The sequence below is a fragment of the Microcaecilia unicolor genome, chromosome 7 (assembly GCF_901765095.1).
Source record: "Microcaecilia unicolor chromosome 7, aMicUni1.1, whole genome shotgun sequence".
NCBI lineage: Eukaryota > Metazoa > Chordata > Amphibia > Gymnophiona > Siphonopidae > Microcaecilia > Microcaecilia unicolor.
In genome coordinates, this window is record NC_044037.1 from 58,961,441 (window position 1) to 58,986,218 (window position 24,778).

Below are 24,778 nucleotides of genomic sequence, written 5' to 3' on the forward strand. Positions count from 1 at the left end.
CATTCTCTCTCTTCAGCCTTATCTTTTAGGCATGTTTCATTTGCATATTTATTTATTTTATTTTATTTATTGCATTTGTATCCCACATTTTTCCACCTATTTGCAGGCTCAATGTGGCTTACATAGTACCGTGCTGGCGATCGCCAGTTCCGGTATGACATATTAGTCATATCATGGTAAAGATCATGTGTGACAGACAAATTATGGAATAGGAAAGGAGAAGAGTTATGTTATTGATACTAAGATGGCAATTCTATTTGTGAACGCCTCCTGTTAGGTGCTCCAATAATATGCAACGAGCACCTATTCTATAACAGCATCCCTGTATCCACAGGCCTTATATTTAGGTCCCCACAGTTGTGCCAGCCATAGAGCTTGTTCCATTTGGTTATGGGGGTAGAGCCTGTCCATCAGAATAAGCTCCTCCTTCCTCCAAAGAATCTAAAGCCCTTCTCCATATGAGGTTGAATCATTTGTACACTGACCTCCAATACACAACCCGCGAATATCAGTGTTTTTTTTTTTTTAACACTGATCGTTGCCTGCTAAATTATCCCCTGATATTCAGTGCTGGCCATGTCCAAGAACCAGCACTGAATATCAGGGGATAATTTTGGGCAGCCTGGCCATCCAGAGCTTATGTGGGCCCAGTCAATATTCAGTCAGGTCTGCATAAGGCATTTATGCGGGTCCCAGCTGAATATCTGGCTGGGACCTGCATAACCTTTTTTTTAAGTCCCTAAAGCCTCCTCCTGCCCCCCTGACAGTGCTCCCTCCTTCCCCATCCTCTGGGCCTACCTGTACCCTTGTGATCCAGCAGTGGTCATTGGGGGCAGGAGCATAGCCCCCTTGCAACTTTGAGCTGTCCTAAATTAAGCTGCTTAGCTATGCAGGTGCCGGCATTGAATACTGCCAGCACCCACATAACCTTGGGCTCCTCCCCAGTTCTGTCCCCAGCAATATCCCTGACATGCCCACTTTTTAGTTGGGCGGCCTGTGGGGATATTCAGTGGCACTCTCCGGTTAAGTGTTGCTATAAGTGTTGGCGGGAAACGATTTAGGCGGGCAGATGAGACTCTTGAGAGACTCTGAGAATCCAGAGCTTAACATCTCTCTCTCTCTCTGGTGTCCTGCAAATGGAACTGTAAGGGTTTTCAAGAATAGTACTCTGGAATTTCCTATCTAGAAACCTATGTTTAGCATCTAGAACTTCCCTCCTGTACCTTCCTATGTCATTAATACCCTGATGTAACACAGTAACTATCTGCTCCCTACAACTATCTAGTTGATATATAAGGTCCCCTAAGCTCTCATCAGGCAGACAAGTTGTCACTGATCCTCATGGCTACCAATCATCAGCTTTCTAGCAAATTAATAGCCCATCATACTCGGTGGATTTCAGAAAATTGTAGGTAAAATTTGAAATCCACCTGAGGCTTATCATTATTATTCTGAAGTAAGCTGTGAAAACTGTAAGGTCGTTTATAGCTATTTTGCATGATATTTTACATTCTTTAATTTCTAATATTTCAATTTGTATTTTCTTTTTCTTATCTTTTCATTACTTTTTATTCTTCAATGTTTTTAGGGCTGAATTTCAATTAAAATTTGCAATTAATTGCGTGATTAAGCGTGTGATTAAAGCTATGTTATTTATTTTTTTGCCACTGTGGTTCCTTGTAACTCTGGGCAATGGAGGGTTAAGTGACTTGCCCAGAGTCACAGGAGCTGCAGTGGGAAAAAAATAAATAAGTAACATACCTTTAATCGTGTGATTAATCATGATTAAAATTTTTATTTGCAATGCAGCCTTACTTTGAAGTCTTACTGCCATACATAAAGGTATGAAGACTTAAATGCTATTAAATATCTCAAGAATTTCTAGACTGGCTGATAATAAATTGTCCCTTTATACATTCAGGAGCTATTTGTTTAAATTTGAAAATATTAGGACACAGCATTCAAAATGAATTCCTGTAGTACAGTCTTTGATCATACTGAGGATAATATGCAATGTATCATCAGCAATTTGTTGAACTGCATCAAATGAACATAATTTACATTTTAAACACATAATTGAAATTGGTTGCCAGTTCCATTCATGTTTATCAGCTACACTGGAAAATACATATTATATTTCATTTTAGTTAAGGGAAAGGAGCTAGACTGGGGCCACAGCTGCCTAGAAATATCTACCCCCTCCTTACATAATGATATGGGGAGAAGAAGTAGGGTGGGGAAGTATTATGGCTTATATTGTGCAGTGGGAAAGTCCATGGGTTGCCACAGAGGGTTGCAAAAAGATGAGAAATCTGTATGGGGATAGAAAAAAGGCGGGAAACAAAATATTATCCCTTCCTTTGTCCCTGAGATGAATGGCACCTCACTCAATCACCCTCCTCCAGCTATGTGCATCTAGATGCATTTTATATGTTTTGGCTTTGTATAAGAGTAATGGATTGCCCATACTATGTACTATGTTGTTCGGAGCAATGTTTATCTGATATATCTAGCTGGTAAAATAGACAACAATGGGATAGCATAGGAAACCACGAGCATGCTTAGGTGCACATGCAGAAAGTGACCTCAGAGAAATGTATCAGGACCATATGGGGCTAGAGTCTATATATGGTACCTAAAAAATTGGCGCTGAAAAAAAGCACTATTTTATAAGTCACACTTAAAGTGAGGTGCGGTTTATAGGATATTGCTTATGCCCAGGATTTGTACCTAGAAGCTAAGGTGGCCTTACTAGTAGCCAGCCTAGCTGAGATTTAGCAAGTGGGCTACCTAAGGTTTGGTGGAGGATGTGTTTTATGATTTGATTAGCTTGGATCTGGTACATGTCTTTGTCAATGATAACATAGATATGGTCATTGAGATTTAAGTTTTGTTGTTGAGTAAGTATTATAACAAAACTATTGAAAGTTGAGGTGGGAGGAAGGTGAATCAATTTAAGATGCTCATGTAATGAGAAAAGTATAGCAGTATATTGCACAAATAGTGCAATGCCTTTGTCACGGTTACCTTACCTTATAATATATTATTAGATTACGTAGCTTGATTAATAAAGAGGGCATATTGTAAAGGTATTTCTGTCAGTATACCCAGTACATTACATACTACATACTTGACTAAGATGTGAAAAATGCCATGTGGCATGTGATTTCCAAAATCTATTATTAAAATTAATTAAAGTAAACCAAGATGTCCCCTATAGCAGTGTATTTCAACCCAGTCCTCAGGGACCTATGGCCAATTGGGTTTTCAGGATACCCACAATTAATATGTTTGAGAGATATTTGCATGCAGTGGAGAAAGTACATGCTTATGCATCTCATCCATATTCATTGTGGATATCCTGAAAACCCAACTGGTCAGGTGGTGCCTGAGGACTAGGTTGAACACCACTGCCCAGTAGCTTCATAGGTGTTTCCATGGCAGTCTATTGCAACTCCATTAATTTCAGTGGAGCAGATCGAGGGTTGCCATGGCAATCCCTGGAAAATCAAAGATATGACACCAGTTGATGGGGGATTAAAAAAAAGACAGCCTTGAAAGCATCAAGCATGCACTTTACCTAAATTCATTTGTCTGAGAGTGAATGGTTCTGAAAGAATATACTGAAGAAACTTTGAAGACCTAGGGGCTCATTTTCAAAACAGAAATATGTCCAAAAAACAGCACAAAGTGGCATTTGGATGTTTTATTTGCCAAAACGTCCAAATCGCTCTTTTTTGAAACAATTTTTAAAGATGTTTTCCTATGCAGTTTATCTACAGTGCATCCAATTCACAAGGAGGCGTGTTGGAGGCAGGATTTGGATGTTCCTAAAACTTGGGCATTTTTCTGCCATAATGGAACAAAACAAAAATGTTCAGGGCTACAGTTTAGACTTTTTCGTCTAGACCTATTTTTATCATCAAATATTATAGCCAGCCCTATTAGAGCAACAGGCAGATCCCTGGAGTAGCTATTAGTTGGTGTAGTGCACTGTAGAGAAAGGGACAGAGGCTCTTATCCCACTCTGCTACATATGGTGGAAAGTATGAGCCCTCCAAAACCCACCAAAAACCCATTGGACCCACACTTAGGTGACACCTGAAACCATAACCATAAGGGGATGGGACGACTTCCCTATGAAGAAGACTAAGGAGACTAGGGCTTTTCAGCTTGGAGAAGAGACGGCTGAGGGGAGACATGATAGAGGTATATAAAATAATGAGTGGAGTGGAACAGGTGGATGTGAAGCGTCTGTTCACGCTTTCCAAAAATACTAGGACTAGGGGGCATGCGATGAAACTACAGTGTAGTAAATTTAAAACAAAAAGGAAAAAATATTTCTTCACCCAACGCATAATTAAACTCTGGAATTCGTTGCTGAAGAACGTGGTGAAGGTGGTTAGCTTGACAGAGTTTAAAAAGGGGTTAGACGGTTTCCTAAAGGACAAGTCTATAAACCACTACTAAATGGACTTAGGAAAAATTCACAATTCCAGGAATAACATGTATAGAATGTTTGTACTTTTGGGAAGCTCGCCAGGTGCCCTTGGCCTGGATTGGCCACTGTTGTGGACAGGATGCTGGGCTCGATGGACCTTTGGTCTTTTCCCAGTGTGGTATTACTTATGTACTTATTATAGTGGTGTACAGTTGGGTACAGTAGGTTTTTGGAGGGCTGTAGAGGGCTCTTCATACAATATAAGGGGGTAATAGTGACATGTGTACCTGGGACCTTTTATGTGATGTCAACTTCAGTGCCCCCTAGGGTGCCCCGCTGCTCTTCTGGGATGTTTGTTTGGCCAGTCTGCTAAGATTGCTGGCTCCTCCTACATCCCAATGGCTTGGTTTTGTGCATTTTTCACTTGGACTTTTTTTTAAATGTCCAAAAAGATAGATGCACTAAGCACAACAACATCTAGCAAATGAAGATACTGGATTTTTGGACTTTTTACACAAAACATCCAAAGTCAGATTTAGACATCATATCTAAAATGCCCCTGCACATCCACGATGGGATTTTCACAGAGACACAGATACATTGATATATTGTTCTTAGTCTTGTATGAGCTTGTACTGGCATATTTTGCAGATAAATACTAAAAATAACCCCCTCATTCCAGAGCTTCCTTTTCTTCATCTCAGTTGGCGAGAAGTGTCTGTGAGAAGAGGCTGTATTGTTATTGTTTATGAAAGGGAGGCATATACTGAGTGCTCATCAGTGCAACTTAAGCAACATGCCGTGATAGAATTTATGACTGTTGAAGGAGTCCCTCTAATTGAAATTCACCATCGTACGCGAGTTGTTTATGGTGATAATTGTGCTGATGTGTGTACTGTGCTTTGCTTGACCAAAAATGTAAAGATTATGGCCTAGGAAGGGCTGATTTGTGTGATTAAAATTGAAATGGACAACCCATGACAGCAATGGATCGGTCTCACATGAGAAAGGTTAACAAACTTGTTAAGGACAATCAAATGATCACTCAGGACCCCTTTTACTAAGCGACGGTAAGCCCATTGCAGGCTTACTGCCCGCTAAACAGGAAGTACCGCTGTGCTACCACAGCAGCCCGGTGGTACTTCCCACCCCTAGCGCGCCATCATATATTTATTTTTGTAGCGCTGGGGCAGGCAGTGCCGCGCGCTGCCCAGTTACAGCCGGGTCAGCATGGGAGCCCTTATCGCCACCTCAATGGGTGACTGTAAGGGCTTCCCACAAAATTGCTGTGTGGCAAGTGTTTTACTTGCTGCACAGCCATTTCCTGCAGTAAAGAAAGACTTCTCTTTTACCCGCTGCGGTAAAAGGGGGCCTCGGTGCTAGTGCAGGCCCCCTTTTGCTGCAGCTTGGTAAAAGGGTCCTTCAAAGCATTCTATTACAACCCTGAAATCTTTGAAAGTATGAATGAGAAGAGTTCAGAAACACAAGAAGGAAATTTTGTTGCAATATGGCAATGTTGGGCCTCGCACATCACAAAACACCACAGAGGGAATTGCGAAGATGTTTTACTCCATCCACCATACAACCCAGATTTAGCACCATGCGATTTTCATCTTTTTCCAAAATTGAAGGAATATTTTCTGGGGCATCTGTTCTTTATGGGGTGGGAAGAGGTCAGTGCCCAGTGGGGAGTAAGGGGGAGGGGGTCATGCTTTAATCCCTCCAGTGGTCATCTAATCATTTAGGGCACTTTTTTGTGACTTAGGTGTGATTGAAAGAGGTCTAGACTAAAATGCCTAACTTCTAGCCTGGACATTTTTGCTTTGTTCCATTATGGCAGAAAAATGTTTTGGGAATGCCCAGATCCTGCCCCCAACATGCCCCCTTGTGATTAGGACACACTGCGGAGGAAAACATCTCAAATCTGAGTTTTGAAAATCATGATCTGAACATTTTTCAAAGAAAAACATCCAAATGCAATGTTATGCCATTTTTATACGTTTTTCTCTTTTGAAAATGAGCCCCATAGATACCTATGTGTCTTTATGAAATTGCCCCAAGAAAGCTGAATAAATTGAAGCTAAAAATGAAGCCATGGACATTTATGGCAGCTTGAATGTTCTTATGTATATTAAACATATTTTATAAAGTGCATGAGTAAATCACAGCTCCACCCATGTTCTGCCCTAAATCCATCCCTGAACACTCATGTTAATGTACATATGCTCTTCTAATTGCACCTACTGTTACACATTGGCTCATTTTATAAGACACATGTGCTGTAATGCAAGAATACCTTTATAAAAGTCTTCCCTTAGCCATTTAAAGGGCCAAGATTATCATTATACTAGGCCCAGATTTTTTTTTTTTTTTTTTTTTTACAGAAAGGAATTATGTGGCTAGTACTGCCACCAACCACATAAGTGCTTTTAAATATTGGCCTCTGTTTATGTTGTGAATGTAAAGGCTGGAAACAAGCGTGACTTATTGTACTGATATTGCATGTGTATTTCTGTACCTTAGCAACAATTCAGAAGCGTTTGAAGAAAGAGAAAAAGGCAAAGAGAAAATTGCAAGAAGCTCTGGAATTTGAATCAAAGAGACGAGAGCAAGTGGAACAGGCCCTTAAACAGGCCACATCAGGAGAAGGTCTCAGGATGTTAAATGGTAGTGTTCATCTTGGATTTAAATAACTAAATTATAGCAATATTTATCTTACTTTGCTGAGAAACAAATATTTGTAATGCTATATAAAATCCTAGTTAAACAAATACATGTATGATCCAGTCATAGAATAAAAGAAATTCAAGGTGAAAAGATGCTGTTCAAACCTGGTCCTGGAGGCACCCCAGCCAGTCAAGTTTTCAGGATACCCACAATAAATATTCATGAGAGAGATTTGCATGCACTGCCTTCATTACATGCAAATCTCTCTCTTATGAATGTTCATTGAATACTTCTCTGAGCTTTCTTGATTTCACTCTTACATTTATATAATTACTTTCTCACTGTAATCACTATAATTTTTTTATCCCAAACTTTTATTCATATTTTTATATTTGACAATACATTCATTGACACTATTGCATCAACCTACAACTTTTTTTCATACAATATCCTCATCCTTACTTTCATGCATACCCACACTCACTCTTAACACAAGCTGCGTGTATTGACCATACAGTTTCTCTAATGACGTTATAACACACTGTGAAAACCTTCTTTACATTCAACTCCAAGAAATGTTTTTTTGAGTCAGTAATGTCACTTCTTAATAATGTCCCTTTCTTTTGTCACCCTTGTTGTGACTGATTCGTCTGTGTTTCTGCAAGGGTTACTGTTCTTCTGCTTTCCTGCTGTGGTAACAGCAGAGGACAAGCCGAGCATACCCCCAGCAGTTACCACAAAGGATTCGGTCTTCCAGACAATAATATTTGCTGTTAAGACAGTTTCCCCCCCCCCCCCCCCCCCCCCCGATATTCAAAGCTATTTAACTAGACAGAAACAGCTGCTGACCATTTAAATAGTTTTTTGGTGCCTAACCACAAATATTCAGCATGAGATAAATGGTCATCTCTGCTGAATATTCACAGTCAGTGCCAAAACGTTAACTGGTTATATTGTGCAATAACCGGCAATATTCAGCACTGACCGGCTAAGTTTAGTGGGCAAATCGGACTGCGAAAATAGCAGTCCTATCTTTGCCTGCTATTAACTTAACCAGCCAGCGGTGAATATTCGCTTTGCCAGTTAAGCTACTGCTGGCCATAAAACCCATGGATATTCATTGCCGGTCACCGGAAACAGCCCAGTATTGAATATCCAGTGTCAGCACCAACCTCGGCACTTATGCAGGCTGCCTCCCGCCAGCTGAATATTGGCCCCAGTAAGTGCAAAAACTTTCACTCTTTAGTAAAAGGGCCCATTTGTTCTTTATGGAATGCTACGGTTTCCCATAAATTCAGTGAATGGTATCGTAAGAACATATGAAATGAGGGAGTAAGGATTCAACGAATATCCAAAATTACTTTTCCATTGTATTAACTGCTTATTACTGAAAGCAATGTAATCAACTTGGTTTCTATTAAGACTAGTAAAAAAGGCCCGTTTCTGACAGAAATGAAACGGGCGCTAGCAAGGTTTTCCTCGGAGTATGTTTGGGAGAGTGTATGTGAGAGTGACTGTTTGAGAGTCAGAGTGAAAGTGTGAGTGTGTGAGAGAGAGAGAGTGAGTGTGGGTGTGAGTGTGTTTGTGACAGAGTGTGTGTGTGAGAATGAGAGTGTGTGCAAGTGTGTATGTGAGACACAGTGTGAGAGAGAGTGTGTGTGTGTGGGGGAGAGAGAGAGTGTGTGTGAGACACAGATTCTCTGTGAGAGTGAGTGTATGAGACCAAGCGAGTGTGTGAGTGAGTGTGTGGCACATAGAGAGTGAATGTGATACAGTGTGAGATAGAGTGTGTGAGAGTGAGAGTCAGAAAGACATTGTATATGAGAGAGAGAGTGTGAGCCCTGCCCTCCCAATCCATGGCCATCTGTGCCCTGCCCCCTCCATTCATCCTTTTCCAGCAATTCCCCTCTCTCCCTGAACCCTGCCCTCCCAATCCATGCCCATCCATGTTCCTCTGTCACCTGCCCCCTCCATTCATCCCTATCCAGCAATTCCCATCTGTCCCTGAGGCCTGCCCTGCAATCCATATCCATCCATGCCCATCTGTCCCCTCCATTCATCCCTATCCAGCAATTCCCCTCTCCCTGAGTCCTGCCCTTCCAATCCATGCTCCTCTGTCACCTGGCCCCTCCATTCATCCCTATCCAGCAATTCCCCTATCTGCCTGAGGCCTGCCCTGCAATCCATATGCATCCATGGCCATCTGTGCCCTCAATTCATCCCTATCCAGCAATTCCCCTCTTCCTGAGTTCTGCCCTTCCAATCCATGCTCCTCTGTCACCTGGCCCCTCCATTCATCCCTATCCAGCAATTGCCCTCTCTGCCTGAGGCCTGCCCTGCAATCCATATGCATCCATGCCCATCTGTGCCCTCCATTCATCCCTATCCAGCAATTCCCCTCTTCCTGAGTCCTGCCCTTCCAATCCATGCCCATCCATGCTCCTTTGTCACCTGGCCCCTCCATTCATCCCTATCCAGCAATTCCCCTCTCTCCTTGAGGCTTGCCCTGCAATCCATATCCATCCATGCCCATCTGTCCCCTCCATTTATCCCTTTCCAGCAATTCCCCTCTCTCCCTGAGCCCTGCCCTCCCAATCCATGCTCCTCTGTCCCCTGCCCCCTCCATTCATCCCTTTCCAGCAATTCCCCTCTCTCCCTGAGCCCTCCCCTCCCAATCCATGGCCATCCATGCTCCTCTGTCCCCTGCCTCCTTTTCGAGCAAGTCCCCTCTCTCCCTTCCATGACCCCCCCCTCGCATCCATGCTTCTCTCTCTCCCATGTCCCAGCCTGGCCCGCCCTCTTCTTCCCCCCCCCCCTTCGCATCCATGCTGTCGTTTCTCCCCTGCCCTCCCGCTCCCATTGTTGTAGTTTAGTGGCCACCCTCTTCTCTCCCCCCAACATGGGTGTTTTTTTTTTTTTCTTGTTTTTAAATTTACCTCCGTGGCGGTTCCAGCAGCGAAGTGTCAGGGAAGGAGGCGGTGCTCCCGACTTCTAGGTTTCCCTTCGCTGTGTTCCGCCTCCTTCCCTGACGCTTCGCTGGCGAGCGATGCGATTGGTTGAGTGTCATTGCTCCGCCCTCGACGTCATCACGTTTGACGCGTGGGCGGGGCAGACACAATGCGATCTCACCCCCTTCACTTAGAATGTTGGCTAACAGAGGCTTCATTAGAACGTTGGAGGTGCGTTTTATATAGAGAGATGTTATATATCAATAATTTTTGATGATGTATTGCTGTTCTAAATAGGTGTATGCTGCGGGTTTTAATTTTCAAAACAAAGTTATACATACACAAATGAAATGCCATTTATTTTTATTTTATTTTGCATTGCTGTTTAATTAAACAAACAGACAAGTTTTTTTAAAAAGAGCCCACTTTGGTCTTTTTCCTACTCTTTGTAGACCCTTCAGATCCCCTCTTAAGTTGCTGTCCCTAGAGTACAGTAAAGATCCCCAGCCAATCTCGCTTTACCATTATTATTTTTCAGAATAGCACCAGCTGACCCGAGTCCAGTGCCAATTTGATATACGTTCTGTACTTGAAAATGACACTGGCTTTGGGTTAGTCAGCACCACTTTGAAACAGCATCAGTAGGAGCAGAATTACTGGCCTCTTCCTTCAGAATGGGGATACCATTGTGGATAAGTTAAGGGGAACGCCAGCAAATGGGTAAAAATACACAATGAGCTTTTTTTAAACCAGTTGGTGGTCAATATTCAAAGGAGTTTAACCAGGCAGGAGAGGCTCCTGCCAGGTTAAACCCCAATAGGCTGGTCAGCCACCAATATTCAGTGGCACTTATCTGGGTAGTGTCACTCAAAATCAATGCCAACTGACCGTTCCCTAACCAGCAAGATAAGGGGTGGTCAGGGGGCAGAGTTTGAACAGAACTGTGATTCATCCAGTTAGCAGTGATATTCAATCTGCTAATCAGCTAATTATGGCATTGGTCTTAATATCGGCAAGTGCCCAGTTAACTTCCAGGCTGCCACACAGCTATATGGTAAACAGTATTGCAGAAAATCTTTAGCATCATATCTATGTTAGTTGAATGTTCTAATGCATGCTTATTAGGTATATCATTAGTATTATGCTAACATTGTATTATATCTCTGGTATTTGAATTCCAGTGCTGTTAAATGTGTATATTGTTGATACTGTTTCATGGTAGTTCTATTATTAGGTTTCAGTTTACTGTTTTCAAGTTTACCTCATTTATTGTATTTATGTTTATTCTTGGTTATTTTACTATTATTATGCTATTAACAAAATTATAAGTTTTATGTTAAACTATATCTACTGTACACCACCTTGGGTGAATCTCTTCATAAAGGCGGTTAATAAATTCCAATAAATGAATAAAATAAATGAATAAACATACCTGGATATTGAATTCTGAAAGCCATGGATGCGCTGGCATTGAATATCGAAGGTTAGTTCAGCCTACGGTTGTGAGCAGCTTATAAGCTACTTACCATCATGGGCTGAATATTACTTCTTTGGTCGTAGTGTGTGCTGTTTGTAATATAGCATGATCTTACACCTAAACCAAATGAAAGCAATTTGGAATGAACAATAAAACAAAATGAAACAATACCCATGCACACACTTAGGGTGATTCTAGAACTTGGAGCCTCCAGCTAGATGCACCAATGTCAATTCTATAACAGCATCTGTGTATCTAGATACCATTATAGAATACTAGCTTGAACCTGAATTAGTGCACCTAGATATGTATGACCATCGGGCTCATTTTCGAAAGAGAAGGACGCCCATCTTTCGACATAAATCGGAAGATGGAAGTCCTTCTCACAGAAACATCCAAATTAGTATAATCGAAAGCCAATTTTGGACGTCCCCAACTGCACTCCGTCGCAGGGACGGCCAAAGTTCAAGGGGGTGTGTCAGAGGTGTAGCGAACGCGGGACTTGGGCGTGCCTAACACTTGGATGTCCTTGACCCATAATGGAAAAAAAGAAGGACGTCCCTGATGTGCATTTGGACGTTTTCACCCGGACCTGTTTTTCGTACGACTAAGGCACAAAAAGGTGCCTGAAATGACCAGATGACCCCCGGAGAGAATCGGGGATGACCTCCCGTTACTTCCCCAGTGGTCACTAACCCCCTCCCACCCTAAAAAAAACATCTTTCAAAATATTTTCTGCCAGCCTCTATGCCAGCCTCAGATATCATAGTCCGGTCCCTGGAGCAGTATTAGTGGGTGCAGTGCACTTCAGACAGGCAGACCCAGCCCCACCCACCCTACCTGTTACGTTTGTGGAGGAAACAGCGAGCTCTCCAAAACCCACCAGAAACCCACTGTACCCACATCAAGGTGCTCCCCTTCACCCATAATGGCTATGGTAGTGGTGTACAGTTGGGGGTAGTGGGTTTTGGGGGTTTTTGGGCAGCTCAGCACACAAGGTAAGGGAGCTATGTTCCTGGGAGCAATTTCTGAAGTCCACTGCAGTGCCCTCTAGGGTGCCCGGTTGGTGTCCTGGCATGTCAGGGGGACCAGTGCACTACAAATGCTGGCTCCTCCCATGACCAAATGGGTTGGATTTGGTTGTTTCTGAGATGGACATCCTTGGTTTCGAAAATCACCAAAAATTAGAAACATCCATGTCTAGGGCCGACCAAATTTAAGGATTTGGATGTCCCTGACGGTATTTTCGAAACAAATGATGGACGCCCATCTTGTTTTGAAAATATGAATTTTCCCACAACTGGATCATAACATTTCGAAAATGCCCCTCCACGTGTGCTAGGAGAATAGCAGGCATAAAAGGACGCCTAAGTGCATCATACAAAGCGGGTAACTTGGGCGCCCTTTTACTAAGCAGTGGCAAAAAGTGGCCTGCGGTGGTGTTGGCACGTGGGATTGCATTCACCAAGGCCACCTTTTACCACAGAGTTCTTTTTCCCAGGAAGCACTTAGTTTTTATTTTCTAGCGCTGGTGGCGGGGAGTAGGCTCCAGCAGTAAATGGCCATGCTCCACTTTTCTATTTTCTAGTGCCAAAAACAACACATAGCAGACCCGGAAATATCACTGGGCTCCTGGGCGAGCCCAGTGGTAGGGCCAATTCATTGCACACTACCTCAGTGGTAGACCTACCACCTTTTAGCAAAAGAGCCCCTTGGAGTATTCTATAAGACGAGTGCATGTTAGAGACATGCCCATTTTCCTCCCATGCTTCACTCTCATGCATGCTCCCTTGCAATTATGCACTATAGAACTTGTGTGATACCTTATAAAATAGCCTTTCATGTACTTATATGTCTAAGAGGCACTTTTCTGTGCACTTATGTGTGCAATGCTTGCATAACTGCGCACACTCAGTTATAGAATTGTCCTTCATATTCTAAATTGACGCCAATCAAAATAAGGTATTCATTAATCCTGAGTGTCATATTTTCAGATGCTGGAATCCCAGAGATGGAAACAGAACACAATGGGACCCAACATGACAGTGCAGCAATGCAAGGTACAGTAATGTGGTTGTTAGATACATGTAAACAAAAACCAAGAAACAATTTGTAAATGATGGTTTTTCATTGGACTAAATACATTTGTGACCACTTTTTAAAATGTTTATTTCTTGTCTTCATTTTTGTTACCTCTAAATCCTTACCTGCTTACGGTTTTGATGACAAATACTATTATTGTATATCTAACTGCTGTTAGATTGTCATCTTGATGAAAGGAACATGTCTTTTCAAAGTTAATCATATATGCATGGTTAGTCCAGTAAAAACCTTTCACTTCTTGTTGCTAATTTTTTCTAACATACAATCTAAACTATTATTTATTTATGGGGTATATTATGTTAATTTATTTTCCTTAATGGATCTCCTATTCTAATTTTGTTAGAATAGGAGATCCATTAATCCTCTCAATCTTTGTGGTCTAATGAAGAGATGTTATGTTTCCTATATCTGATTTTCTCTGTTTTGCTGTAACTTGGGAAATCTTCTTCTTCTTTTTTTTTTTTTTAATATTTTTTTAAAAACCTAGTATTTATTTGTATCAAGCTCAAACATTTCAGTAGTATCTCAAGGTGAGTTACATTCAGGTACAGTAGATATTTCCCGATTTGCAGAGGGCTTACCATATAAGTGTGTTCCTGATGCAATGTAGGGTTAAATGACTTACCCAAGTTCACACAAATCATCAACGGAATTTGAACCCGGCTTTCCTAGTTCATAGGCTACTGTTCTAACTTGTAGGTGTTTCCTCCGCTCAGCTATGCTTCACTTTACTTAGATGATTGTTGATGTTTGGAACATCTACCAATAAACATGGTAGTAAGCAAAACTGAGAGTTCAAGAATTCATGGGATTGATACAGAGGGCAATGGTAAGCATAGAAGCCAGCTTTTCAAAATGATTGCTATACCCAACATAAATTACCTCTCTGTAGACACAATGAAGGAGCTTGCTCAATCTTTGGCACCTATGATGGCACAAAGTTGGCACCTGTGATGGTCAGGTTAAATAAAAAATGAAAAAAAGTATTGCTCACACTAACAGAAGCAGCAAGGGGCAACTGGACAGAGTAGGTTATTTTTATAAAGAGAGCTGCAAAAAAAGCACTGTTTATTAAAATAACTAGTAAAAAAGGCCCGTTTCTGACACAAATGAAACGGGCGCTAGCAAGGTTTTCCTCTGAGTGTGTATGTTTGGGAGAGTGTATGTGAGAGTGAGTGTTTGAGAGTCAGAGTGAAAGTGGCCATCTGTCCCCTGCCCCCTCCATTCATCCTTTTCCAGCAATTCCCCTCTGTCCCTGAGCCCTGCCCTCCCAATCCATGCCCATCCATGCTCCTCTGTCACCTGGCCCCTCCATTTTTCCCTATCCAGCATTTCCCCTCTCTGCCTGAGGCCTGCTCTGCAATCCATATCCATCCATGCCCATCTGTCCCCTCCATTCATCCCTATCCAGCAATTCCCCTCTCCCTGAGTCCTGCCCTTCCAATCCATGCCCATCCATGCTCCTCTGTCACCTGGCCCCTCCATTTTTCCCTATCCAGCATTTCCCCTCTCTGCCTGAGGCCTGCTCTGCAATGCATATCCATCCATGCCCATCTGTCCCCTCCATTCATCCCTATCCAGCAATTCCCCTCTCCCTGAGTCCTGCCCTTTCAATCCATGCCCATCCATGCTCCTCTGTCACCTGGCCCCTCCATTTTTCCCTATCCAGCATTTCCCCTCTCTGCCTGAGGCCTGCTCTGCAATCCATATCCATCCATGCCCATCTGTCCCCTCCATTCATCCCTATCCAGCAATTCCCCTCTCCCTGAGTCCTGCCCTTCCAATCCATGCCCATCCATGCTCCTCTGTCACCTGGCCCCTCCATTTTTCCCTATCCAGCATTTCCCCTCTCTGCCTGAGGCCTGCTCTGCAATACATATCCATCCATGCCCATCTGTCCCCTCCATTCATCCCTATCCAGCAATTCCCTTCTCCCTGAGTCCTGCCCTTCCAATCCATACCCATCCATGCTCCTCTGTCCCCTGCCGCCTCCATTCATCCTTTTCCAGCAAGTCCCCTCTCGCCCTTCCATGCCCCCCCCCCCCCGTCGCATCCATGCTACTCTCTCTCCCATGTCCCAGCCTGGCCCGCCCTCTTCTCCCCCCCCCCTTCGCATCCATGCATCGTTTTGTTTTTTTTTTTCTTCTTTTTCAATTTACCTCCGTGGTTCCGGCAACGAAGCGTCAGGGAAGGAGGCGGCGCTCCCGACGTCTAGCTTTCCCTTCGCTGTGTTCCGCCTTCTTTTTAAGGCGGAACACAGCGAAGGGAAGGCTAGACGTCGGGAGCGCCGCCTCCTTCCCTGACGTTTCGCTTCCGGATTTGTTTGTTTTGTCGCGAGGGCGGGGCAGAGACGGCTGGCTGGCTTGAAGGCTTCACACCACGAATCCACGAACCCTTCAGCCTCAGCCTGGGAGTGACGTCAGATGGCTTCAAGGCTTCAAGGCTTCAGGCTTCAGGGCTTCAGGCTTCCGGCTTCAAGCTTCCGGCTTCACAGAACGTTGTCTTCAGAACGTTCACGGTGCGTTTTATTATATTAGATTAGGACCCTGTTTACTAAGCAGCGTTAAGAGCGTGTTAGCGTTTTTAGCATATGCTAAACGCGTGGAGGGGCATAATCGAAAGGGGTGCCCAAGTTTTCCTGTGGACGTCCTCGCAGGACGTCTTGGCGAAGGGGCAGAGAAACCCGTATTATCGAAACAAGATGGGCGTCCATCTTTCAATAATACGGTCGGGGACTCCAAATCGCGAAATTTAGGTCGACCTTAGAGATGGTCGTCCCCAATTTTCGGCAATAATGGAAACCGAGGACGCCCATCTCAGAAACGACCAAATCCAAGCCATTTGGTCAAGAGAGGAGCCAGCATTCGTAGTGCACTGGTCCCCCTGACATGCCAAGACACCAACCGGGCACCCTAGGGGGCACTGCAGTGGACTTCAGAAATTGCTCCCAGGAGCATAGCTCCCTTACCTTGTGTGCTGAGCTGCCCAATCCCCCCTAAAACCCACTACCCCCAACTGTACACCACTACCATAGCCATTATGGGTGAAGGGGAGCACCTCGATGTGGGTACAGTGGGTTTGTGGTGTGTTTTGGAGAGCTCGCTGTTTCCTCCACAAATCTAACAGGTAGGGGGGGAATGGGGCTGGGTCCGCCTGTCTGAAGTGCACTGCACCCACTAAAACTGCTCCAGGGACCTGCATACTGCTGTCATGGAGCTGGGTATGACATTTGAGGCTGGCACAGAGGCTGGCAAAAATATTTAAAAAGTTATTTTTATAGGGTGGGAGGGGGTTAGTGAGCACTGGGGGAGTAAGGGGAGGTCATCCCCAATTCCCTCCGGTGGTCATCTGGTCAGTTCAGGCACCTTTTTGAGGCTTGGTCTTAACAAAAAATGGACCAAGTAGAGTCGCCCAAGTGCTCGTCAGGGACGCCCTTCTTTTTTCCATGATTGGTCGAGGACGCCCATGCCTCTGACACGCCCTGGTGAACTTTGGTCGTCCCCGCGATGGAAAGCAGTTGAGGATGCCCAAAATCGGCTTTCGATTATGCTGATTTGGGTGACCCTGGGAGAAGGACGCCTATCTCCCGATTTGTGTCGAAAGATGGGTGCCCTTCTCTTTCGAAAATAAGCCTGTAAGTCACTCATAGTAATTTATGGGTGACTCTAGTGTCACGGCTCCCGGAGGATAGGTGAGTCCTTGTACCAAACCCTAGTTTGGCAGCCGAACAATCCTGGCTTACCTGCAGAAGGAAATGAAGAACCGAACTCCGGAACCTCTCACAGGCAACAGAGATGAAAGCTGAAGACAGGACCAGGCAAAGTCCCAGGCAGGCGACAGGCAATGCAGAAGTCAAAGTCCAGGCAAGGTATCAAGGCAGGCGGCAGGCAAAGCAGAAGTCAAAATCCAGGCAAGGTATCAAGCCAGGCGGCAGGCAAAGCAGTAGTCAAAGTCCAGGCAGGGTATCAAGGCAGGCGGCGGGCAAAGCAGTAGTCAAAGTCCAGGCAAGGTATCAAGGCAGGCGGCAGGCAAAGCAGAAGTCAAAGTCCAGGCAAGGTATCAAGGCAGGCAAAGCAGTAGTCAAAGTCTAGGCAAGGTATCAAGGCAGGCGGCAGGCAAGGTCAAAACAGGTCAAGCAATAAACGGTAGCAGAGACAGGCTCCACGGAGCACAGGCCACTCTACCAAGAAGAAGCCGAAGCACTGGAGTGAGAAACAGACTCTCCTGAAGTACCTCTCTCATCACAAACAAGAGGAATCAGCTGGCCAGGGAATCTCCTGGTAGGCTCGCAATACGAGGAGGTAGAGTCATCCGTAGGGAACCAATCCAGCATCAGGAGGTGGAGCGAGTGTTCCTGGGCCCCGCGCCCAGAAGAGGAGAGCCAGCCCACCCCTGGAGCGCCGGCCATCTTGACACCACCGGCGCTCCACACTGCGGGAGCGGGAATGAGCCAGAGCGGAGCGTGGCAGCAGCTGCAGATCCGAGAGGAGTCTGAGCGGCGGTGGGAGTTGGAGCGTTGGCGCCACCAGCACGGCCGACGCTCCCCCTCATGACGGCGGATGCAAGGTGCGAGCACGAAGAGAAGCCAGCAAGGCGCGCCACAGGTAAGGGGCGCGACATCTAGCATTTAACCCATGCTAAAAATACTAGTGCGGCTTAGTAAACAGGGCCCTTAATGTTGTTGATTAGTTTCAGCTTTGCTTTTCAACATGTCAAATGATTCTTATAGGTGAATTGTTTACAAAGAAGATTTGTCACATCCAAAACCAACAAATCTAACAAATGTTATGCCAAATATTATTTTAATTAGAATAATTTCCCTAGTATATCAAGAATAAACAAAACGTGTTTTAAAAAACTTTGTGTGAAGGTGTTCAGAAAATGGTATCTTATCATTTAGAGCACACTAATCGTTAGTGCACCTTAGTAAAAGGACCCCTAAGTGAATTATATCTTTTATAAGGTCACTGTTATCTATCATAGCATTTCCTCATTATTTAACAGCGATCTCAGAGTTCAAAATATCACGATAGACATCATAATTGAAAACATACTTATCTTGGCTTCCTTCGTTCTCTGCCTGCTGCTCTAGCCATTAGGCCTGTGATTTTCAACCTTTTTCCATCTCATGGCACACTGTCAAGGCACACCATCAGTTTTTAAGGATATATATTTTATCATTTAACAAATGAGTATTAAGATTGTGTTTAAAGTTCAATAATTACATTTCAAATCATTGTGTTATTTTTACAGTTGAATGTTTTTATTGAAGACACAAGTTGGCAAAAGGGCAATTTCGAAGATAACAAAATTAGCCACAAATAACATGCATTCAATAGCATGGAAGGCACCATCCAAAAAAAATATTCTGATTCTCAAGTCATCTGGTCAACAGCAAATGGCCTGCACTGGTGTAGATGTGTGTATTGGATGCACAGGTCCATTTTTCAGCACATCTGCAAATAAGGCCTTTTTATTTTTTGCTGAAAATGGACTTCCGGCAAAATAAAACTTGGCGTGTGTCCATTTTGGGCCTGAGACGTTACTGCCACCCATTGACTTAGTGGTAAAGTCTTACATGTTAACTGGGCAGTAATGGTCTATGCACTTACAATGCTGATTACCGCCTGGTTAATGTCGAATGCCGGAATTTTTCTGGCACGCCTAGTGGACGCGCATAAAAAAATGAAATTACTGGTTGGGCCTCGCAGCAGCCGGGCAATAGTTCAAAATTGACGCACGTAGGATGCGCATATGTACCTACGCAGCTTAGTGAAAGGACCCCTAAAACTCTCCACTATTAAGCACATTGTAAAATACAAAACCTGAAGAGTATCTTAACATTCCTGTACAAATATGACATATAACTGTGGCACTTATTCCTTAGATTTAAATAGAAAGAACCCTACATATGCATTGGCAGTATTACAAATATTACACTGGACCCAACAACACCAATACACCTCCTCCTACTGGTAAAACAGAAGAAGTTGGACAGCACAAGATCTCTACCCAGAAGCTACATGCCCACAGAATACCATACCTCAGTCACATGCAAAACACAGACCCTTACCAAATACAGAACAGGATCACAAATTAGAAATAGAGATATAAAGACCAAAATTGAATTGGGAACCTCAAGAAGTCAAACTAGGCTTGTACTACAACATGGGAGAAATAAAAACAGAAATACATTTCCTTTTATACTGAACATAATACAAAGACATCCATGATGTACATTTCCTAAACTAACATAGTTAATAAATTCAAAATAAAACACCTTTTTTTTACCTTTGTTGTCTGGACGTTTTTCGCATCATGTTGATCTTCATTTTCTTTTCTGCTTTCTTGTCTGTCGTCTTCTCCTTCCAGGTGCTGCTGAAATATCTCTTCTCACCTTTCCCTTATTATATCTGTCTTTGACATATTGATCTTTCTGTTTTAGCTTTTTCCTTCCTTTCTTTTTCTGCCTCTCTGTCAACTCAGATGTCAACAGCATTCTCACCCTACAGTCCTCCATCTACTTTTTTTTATTGTTCATTTACCTATCAACTTTCCATCTCCTTCTCTAATCCCCTAGCTCTCCTGGTTCCCATCTCATTCCCTCCTCCGCCTCCTAATCCCTTCTATCTTTTCTCTACTCCCCATTACTAAATGTTTACCCTCTGTGTATATTATCTTCCTCTCACTCACCCCCTTGACAACCCCCCCCCCCCCCATGACCTCTCCCTCATAGTTACCCCATTCCCAGTTTCTACCGTCCCTCTTCCTCCAACCACCCCCTTTTGTTGGCCCCCACCCTCCCTTATAGCCTGATAGCTGCATGTTTCTTCCCTCCACTCCCCCCCAGCATCTCCATGCATCATTTCTCTCCTATCCCTCCCTGCCCCTGTAGCCCTGTGGTCCAACATCTTTTCTTCTCTCTTCCCTCCTTCCCTGCCCCTGTAGCCCAATATCTTTCTCCCTGCCTTCCACCTTCAGGTCCATCATTTCTCTCTTTCTTCCCCTCCACCCTTTGGATCCATCATTTCTTCCCACTCCCTTGAGTCCATCACTTCTCTCTTTCTTCCCTCCTTCCCCTTAGGTCCATCACTTCTCCACTCCTCTTTTCAGGTCCATCACTCCACCCCCCTTCCTGTCCATCACTTATCTCTGCCCCTCTAGGCTTTTCTGTCTTTCTTCCTTAACTCCCCTCCACTCCCCAGGTCCACTATTTTTCTTTTTCTGCCCTCCCCCTTCCCACGGGTCTAGCATCTTTCTTTTTCTTCTCTCCCTTCCCCTTCCTCATGGTTCCAGCATTTTTCTCTTTCTTCCTTTCTCCTGCCCTAGATGCAACCTTTCTCCCTCTCTCTTTCTCTCCAACACCCCCCCCCCCCCAGTCTACCTTAAACTGCGTCTTCAATGAGGCTCCCTGGCAGTGGCAGTAAGTTACAGCTGCTGTTTGCAGCCTACTTGGAGGCTGGAGCCTCTGCTCTGTCCCAGTCTGGCCTCTATGTAAATAGGAAATTGCATCAGAAGGGGGTGGGTCGTGGCAGAAGAGAGGCTCTAAGCAGGCTTCAAGCAGTGGCTGTGAATTATTGTCACTGCTGGGGAACCTCCTTGGAAGATGCAGTTTAAGGTAGACCAGGGCTGGGGGGAGAGTGGGAGAAATGCTGGTTTATGAAGGGGAAGGTGATGCTTTGGGTTCTTGGACAGTGCTCAGTTTCCAGTACACCCCTGCTTGTAGCACACCTGCGGAGCAGCCGCATCATACCAATATGTTGCAGCACTCTGGTTGAAATACGTTGCTTTTGGCTACCCCTCCTTAACTGTAAAGTGTTCCGGTTCTAAATCATATGCACTGTTGACCCTGTACAATATATATGGGTATTCATTTTCTTGGAGAAGCAGGATGTGTAAATAATTGTTACCTAGAATTTAATTCCCCCCTCCCCTCCCCCATTGCTAGAGTTGATTTATGGCTACTAATGCAAGTAGATTTTTATGCAAGGTATATTTGCAAGTCCTCCCATTTACCTGCCATTGTCAGCCCAAAGAACCACCCAATATAAAAGCTTTTGCAAGCACTCAATTAATAAATCAATAATTGTTCCAATAGAGATATCCACTTTGCCGTAGGAAGAAAAAGGAAACAGTGATGCATGTGCACTAACACCTGCCCATATCCATAACTCAGTTGTAAGCAAGGAAGACAGTACATTAACCATTTTATCAACCAGTCTCCATTCCACATAAAATAAACATACAGGGTGTCATTAAGTGCACCTTCAGATCAATGAGGTTTGCAAATGACATTCAAGTACCATTCGAGCAGTGGTTTTTTGCTGAGAAAAGCAAATTAAATTAGCACAACTTACAAGTGCGTTGATAAAAACTAAACTGAACAGCAGCACCATTAGCCGACAAAGTAATATTTTCTCTTTACTGCTTTCTGCCATTTAGTTATTATCCTATTGGAAATCTAATTATAATCCTTTTACTCCCTAGTTAAACTTCACAGTTTTTGCAAGCTTAGCACTGACAAGTGATTTCATTATATTTGATTGCCCGCACCCAGATTGACTTAACTTCACTCGGAGACCTAAAAGCCCTCTCAGTTTCTCAGATTCCCTGTTTGCACATTACAGCAACAGCTCCTTTAATTAATTAGCATGAACAGCAGTAACATGAGCTGCTGAACAGAAAATAACATCATTTTATGATCACAGAGAGACTTCTCCTTCTGCGTGTTTATACCTTACTTAACTTTTGTATTTCATTGTTAGGCTCTATTGGTAAAGCCTGTTTAGAAATGTGAGAAACAAATATAATAATTACGCTACATGAACCATTACTAAAGATATGGTGGTCCTCAATTTCAGTAATTGCTTTGGCAGACTTTTTCCTAATAAAAAAAAATAGCTCAGAGCAAAAACACCATACAGTGGCAAGGTGACACAGAGCCATTTTATTCGTTTGTTAGAGAACCATGAGCACATTCAACAGAGAAAGGGCCATGAGCTGTGAATTATGTATCTCTGCATTTGCTACAGATAGAGGGTGATTAACTTTATGCTTGTACTTATGTCTAAACATGTGTGGACCCCTGAATCTTTTTTTTTTCTTTTTAAGACTTGAAAAGAAAGTAAGTCATTTCAGCCTATAAGAAAAAAAAGCTTGTTCTAGGCATCTAAAAATAGACGTGTCATTATAGAATTATCCTCAACGTGTGTATACGTGTATTTTATAAAATAATTGCATACATTGCAAATCCACTCAAACTATGGGACCGTTTTACAAAAATGCGGTAAGCATTAATGCATGTGTACCACAGCGTTAACCCCCGGATTCTATATTGATCACCTAGAGATCCGCGCTGAAATCGACACAGATTTTATAACAATTCGCTTAACTTAACAAGCTTCACAAACTAATGAGCGCTGATAACAGCGCTTAACAAGCAATAATGAGCACTAATTGGCACTGATTAGAATTTAGATGCAGAAGTCACTAAGCGTATTCTGTAATGATGTACACGGAACGTCTTTTTTTGTTTGTTTCATATTTTTATTAAGGTTTTTCAAAACATAAAACAGAAAGGAAAATCAAACGATAACAACAATCCATGGCAAATAAAATAAGCATAAATGAAAAAACAAAACATTCCATGACAATACCCTTAGACAATCAGCAGTTATACAGTGGTCAGTGCACTGAACTTCTAATGCGTGCAGGCAAAAAGGGGTGTAGTTATGTGTGGGGAAATGGGCATTTTGTGGGCATTTCAAAATTTACGTGCCTAGTTATAGAATACAGTGCCTCAATCTACGTGCTGAGATTTACACCACATTTACATTGCTGTAAATGGATATGCATAGATTTAGGCGCTGAAATATCAACTAAGAATATTCTATAATCGGTGCCTAAGTCTAGCTACTGATTATAGAATACACTTAGTCGGCACTCATTTCAGTGCCAATTTTATAGGTGCCATATATAGAATCTCCCCCTAAAAGGCTTACCCTGGGGCACACTGAGGTGCCACGCAGTCATTTTGAAAAATGTATACACAAAATCCACGTGTAAAAAATAATTTTATTTTTTCACTGAGTGGGTGTGTCTGTGGGGGTGGAGAGTGGGCATGGCTATGCTAATAAGTTATCATGGTGGCATTCCCGCGCACTGATATGCACATGAGCCCTTACCGCCTACAAAATGGCTGGTGGGGCTCACGCGCTAATGGCAACATGAACGTATGAACATTAATACCGAAATAGAAAATCAGCCATTTTCCAACTGCAGAAAAAGTGGCCTTAGTGTGGGAAAGACCCACTTAAAGGTGAGCTAAAACCACTTTTTGCTGCAACTTTGAAAAAGAGCCCTTATGTTTGTAAGAACCCATATATGTATATCACGTAAAAGTATTCTGGAGCCTATTCTATATACAAAAGTGGGCATCTACACTTGTTTAGATAATATTAAAGTAATAGGTCAAAAACATACCTATATTTTATGTTTATGTTAATTTAAAACTTGCTGTATCGTCAATCTGGGCACAATCACTTACACCAGCCATAGAGCTGGTGTAAGTGCTCACACCAGATGAATAAAGAATACACGCAGATTAAAATATAATCTGTTCTTATAATTGTATGACCTGCTCAATCCCCACCCAAGCTCCACCCATTTTAATGCCTACCTCCTAAGTGCGCACCATCGCATCTAAGTGCAGTGAAAGCAGCTCTAAGGCAAAGATTCACATGGAGCCCCCCTTACACCTAGGATAGGGATATCTCAGGTGATCATAACCTCTTCATTTTCAACAATTCTCTTAGGGTCATGATCCCAATGATTTTCCAGTACACTGATGTTGTAATGTTTAGAGTTTCCAGTGAATGAGATGTGCCACCTTGTTGCACCTTTCTGTATAAAAACTTTCTGCCATCAGCACATCACAGCCAGCCACGACATGAGTGACTGTTTCTAGCTCTTTCTTACAGAACCTACAATTTTCTGTTGCACCAATATTTCAATGCTTGAAGTAAAGCCATCTTGTTCGTACTGAAAAATGATCATCTCGTGAGGCAATTTATCCAAATGGCAGTGGTGTTCCCTAGATCGGCTGCCACCCATGGAGGATTGCCTCTACGCCCCCCCCCCCCC

At 43.3% G+C, this 24,778-nt stretch overlaps 1 protein-coding gene across 2 annotated transcripts in view; it reads left to right on the top strand.

Moving 5' to 3' along the window:
• The window catches only part of DACH2 (dachshund family transcription factor 2), an 847,419-nt gene that overhangs the window by 778,912 nt on the left and 43,729 nt on the right, over positions 1-24,778 (top strand). For both annotated transcript variants that reach the window (XM_030209554.1, XM_030209555.1), the window contains 2 exons: positions 6,965-7,108; positions 13,528-13,593. In XM_030209554.1, the coding sequence (XP_030065414.1) occupies positions 6,965-7,108; positions 13,528-13,593 (210 nt within the window). The remainder of the gene's footprint in view (positions 1-6,964; positions 7,109-13,527; positions 13,594-24,778) is intronic.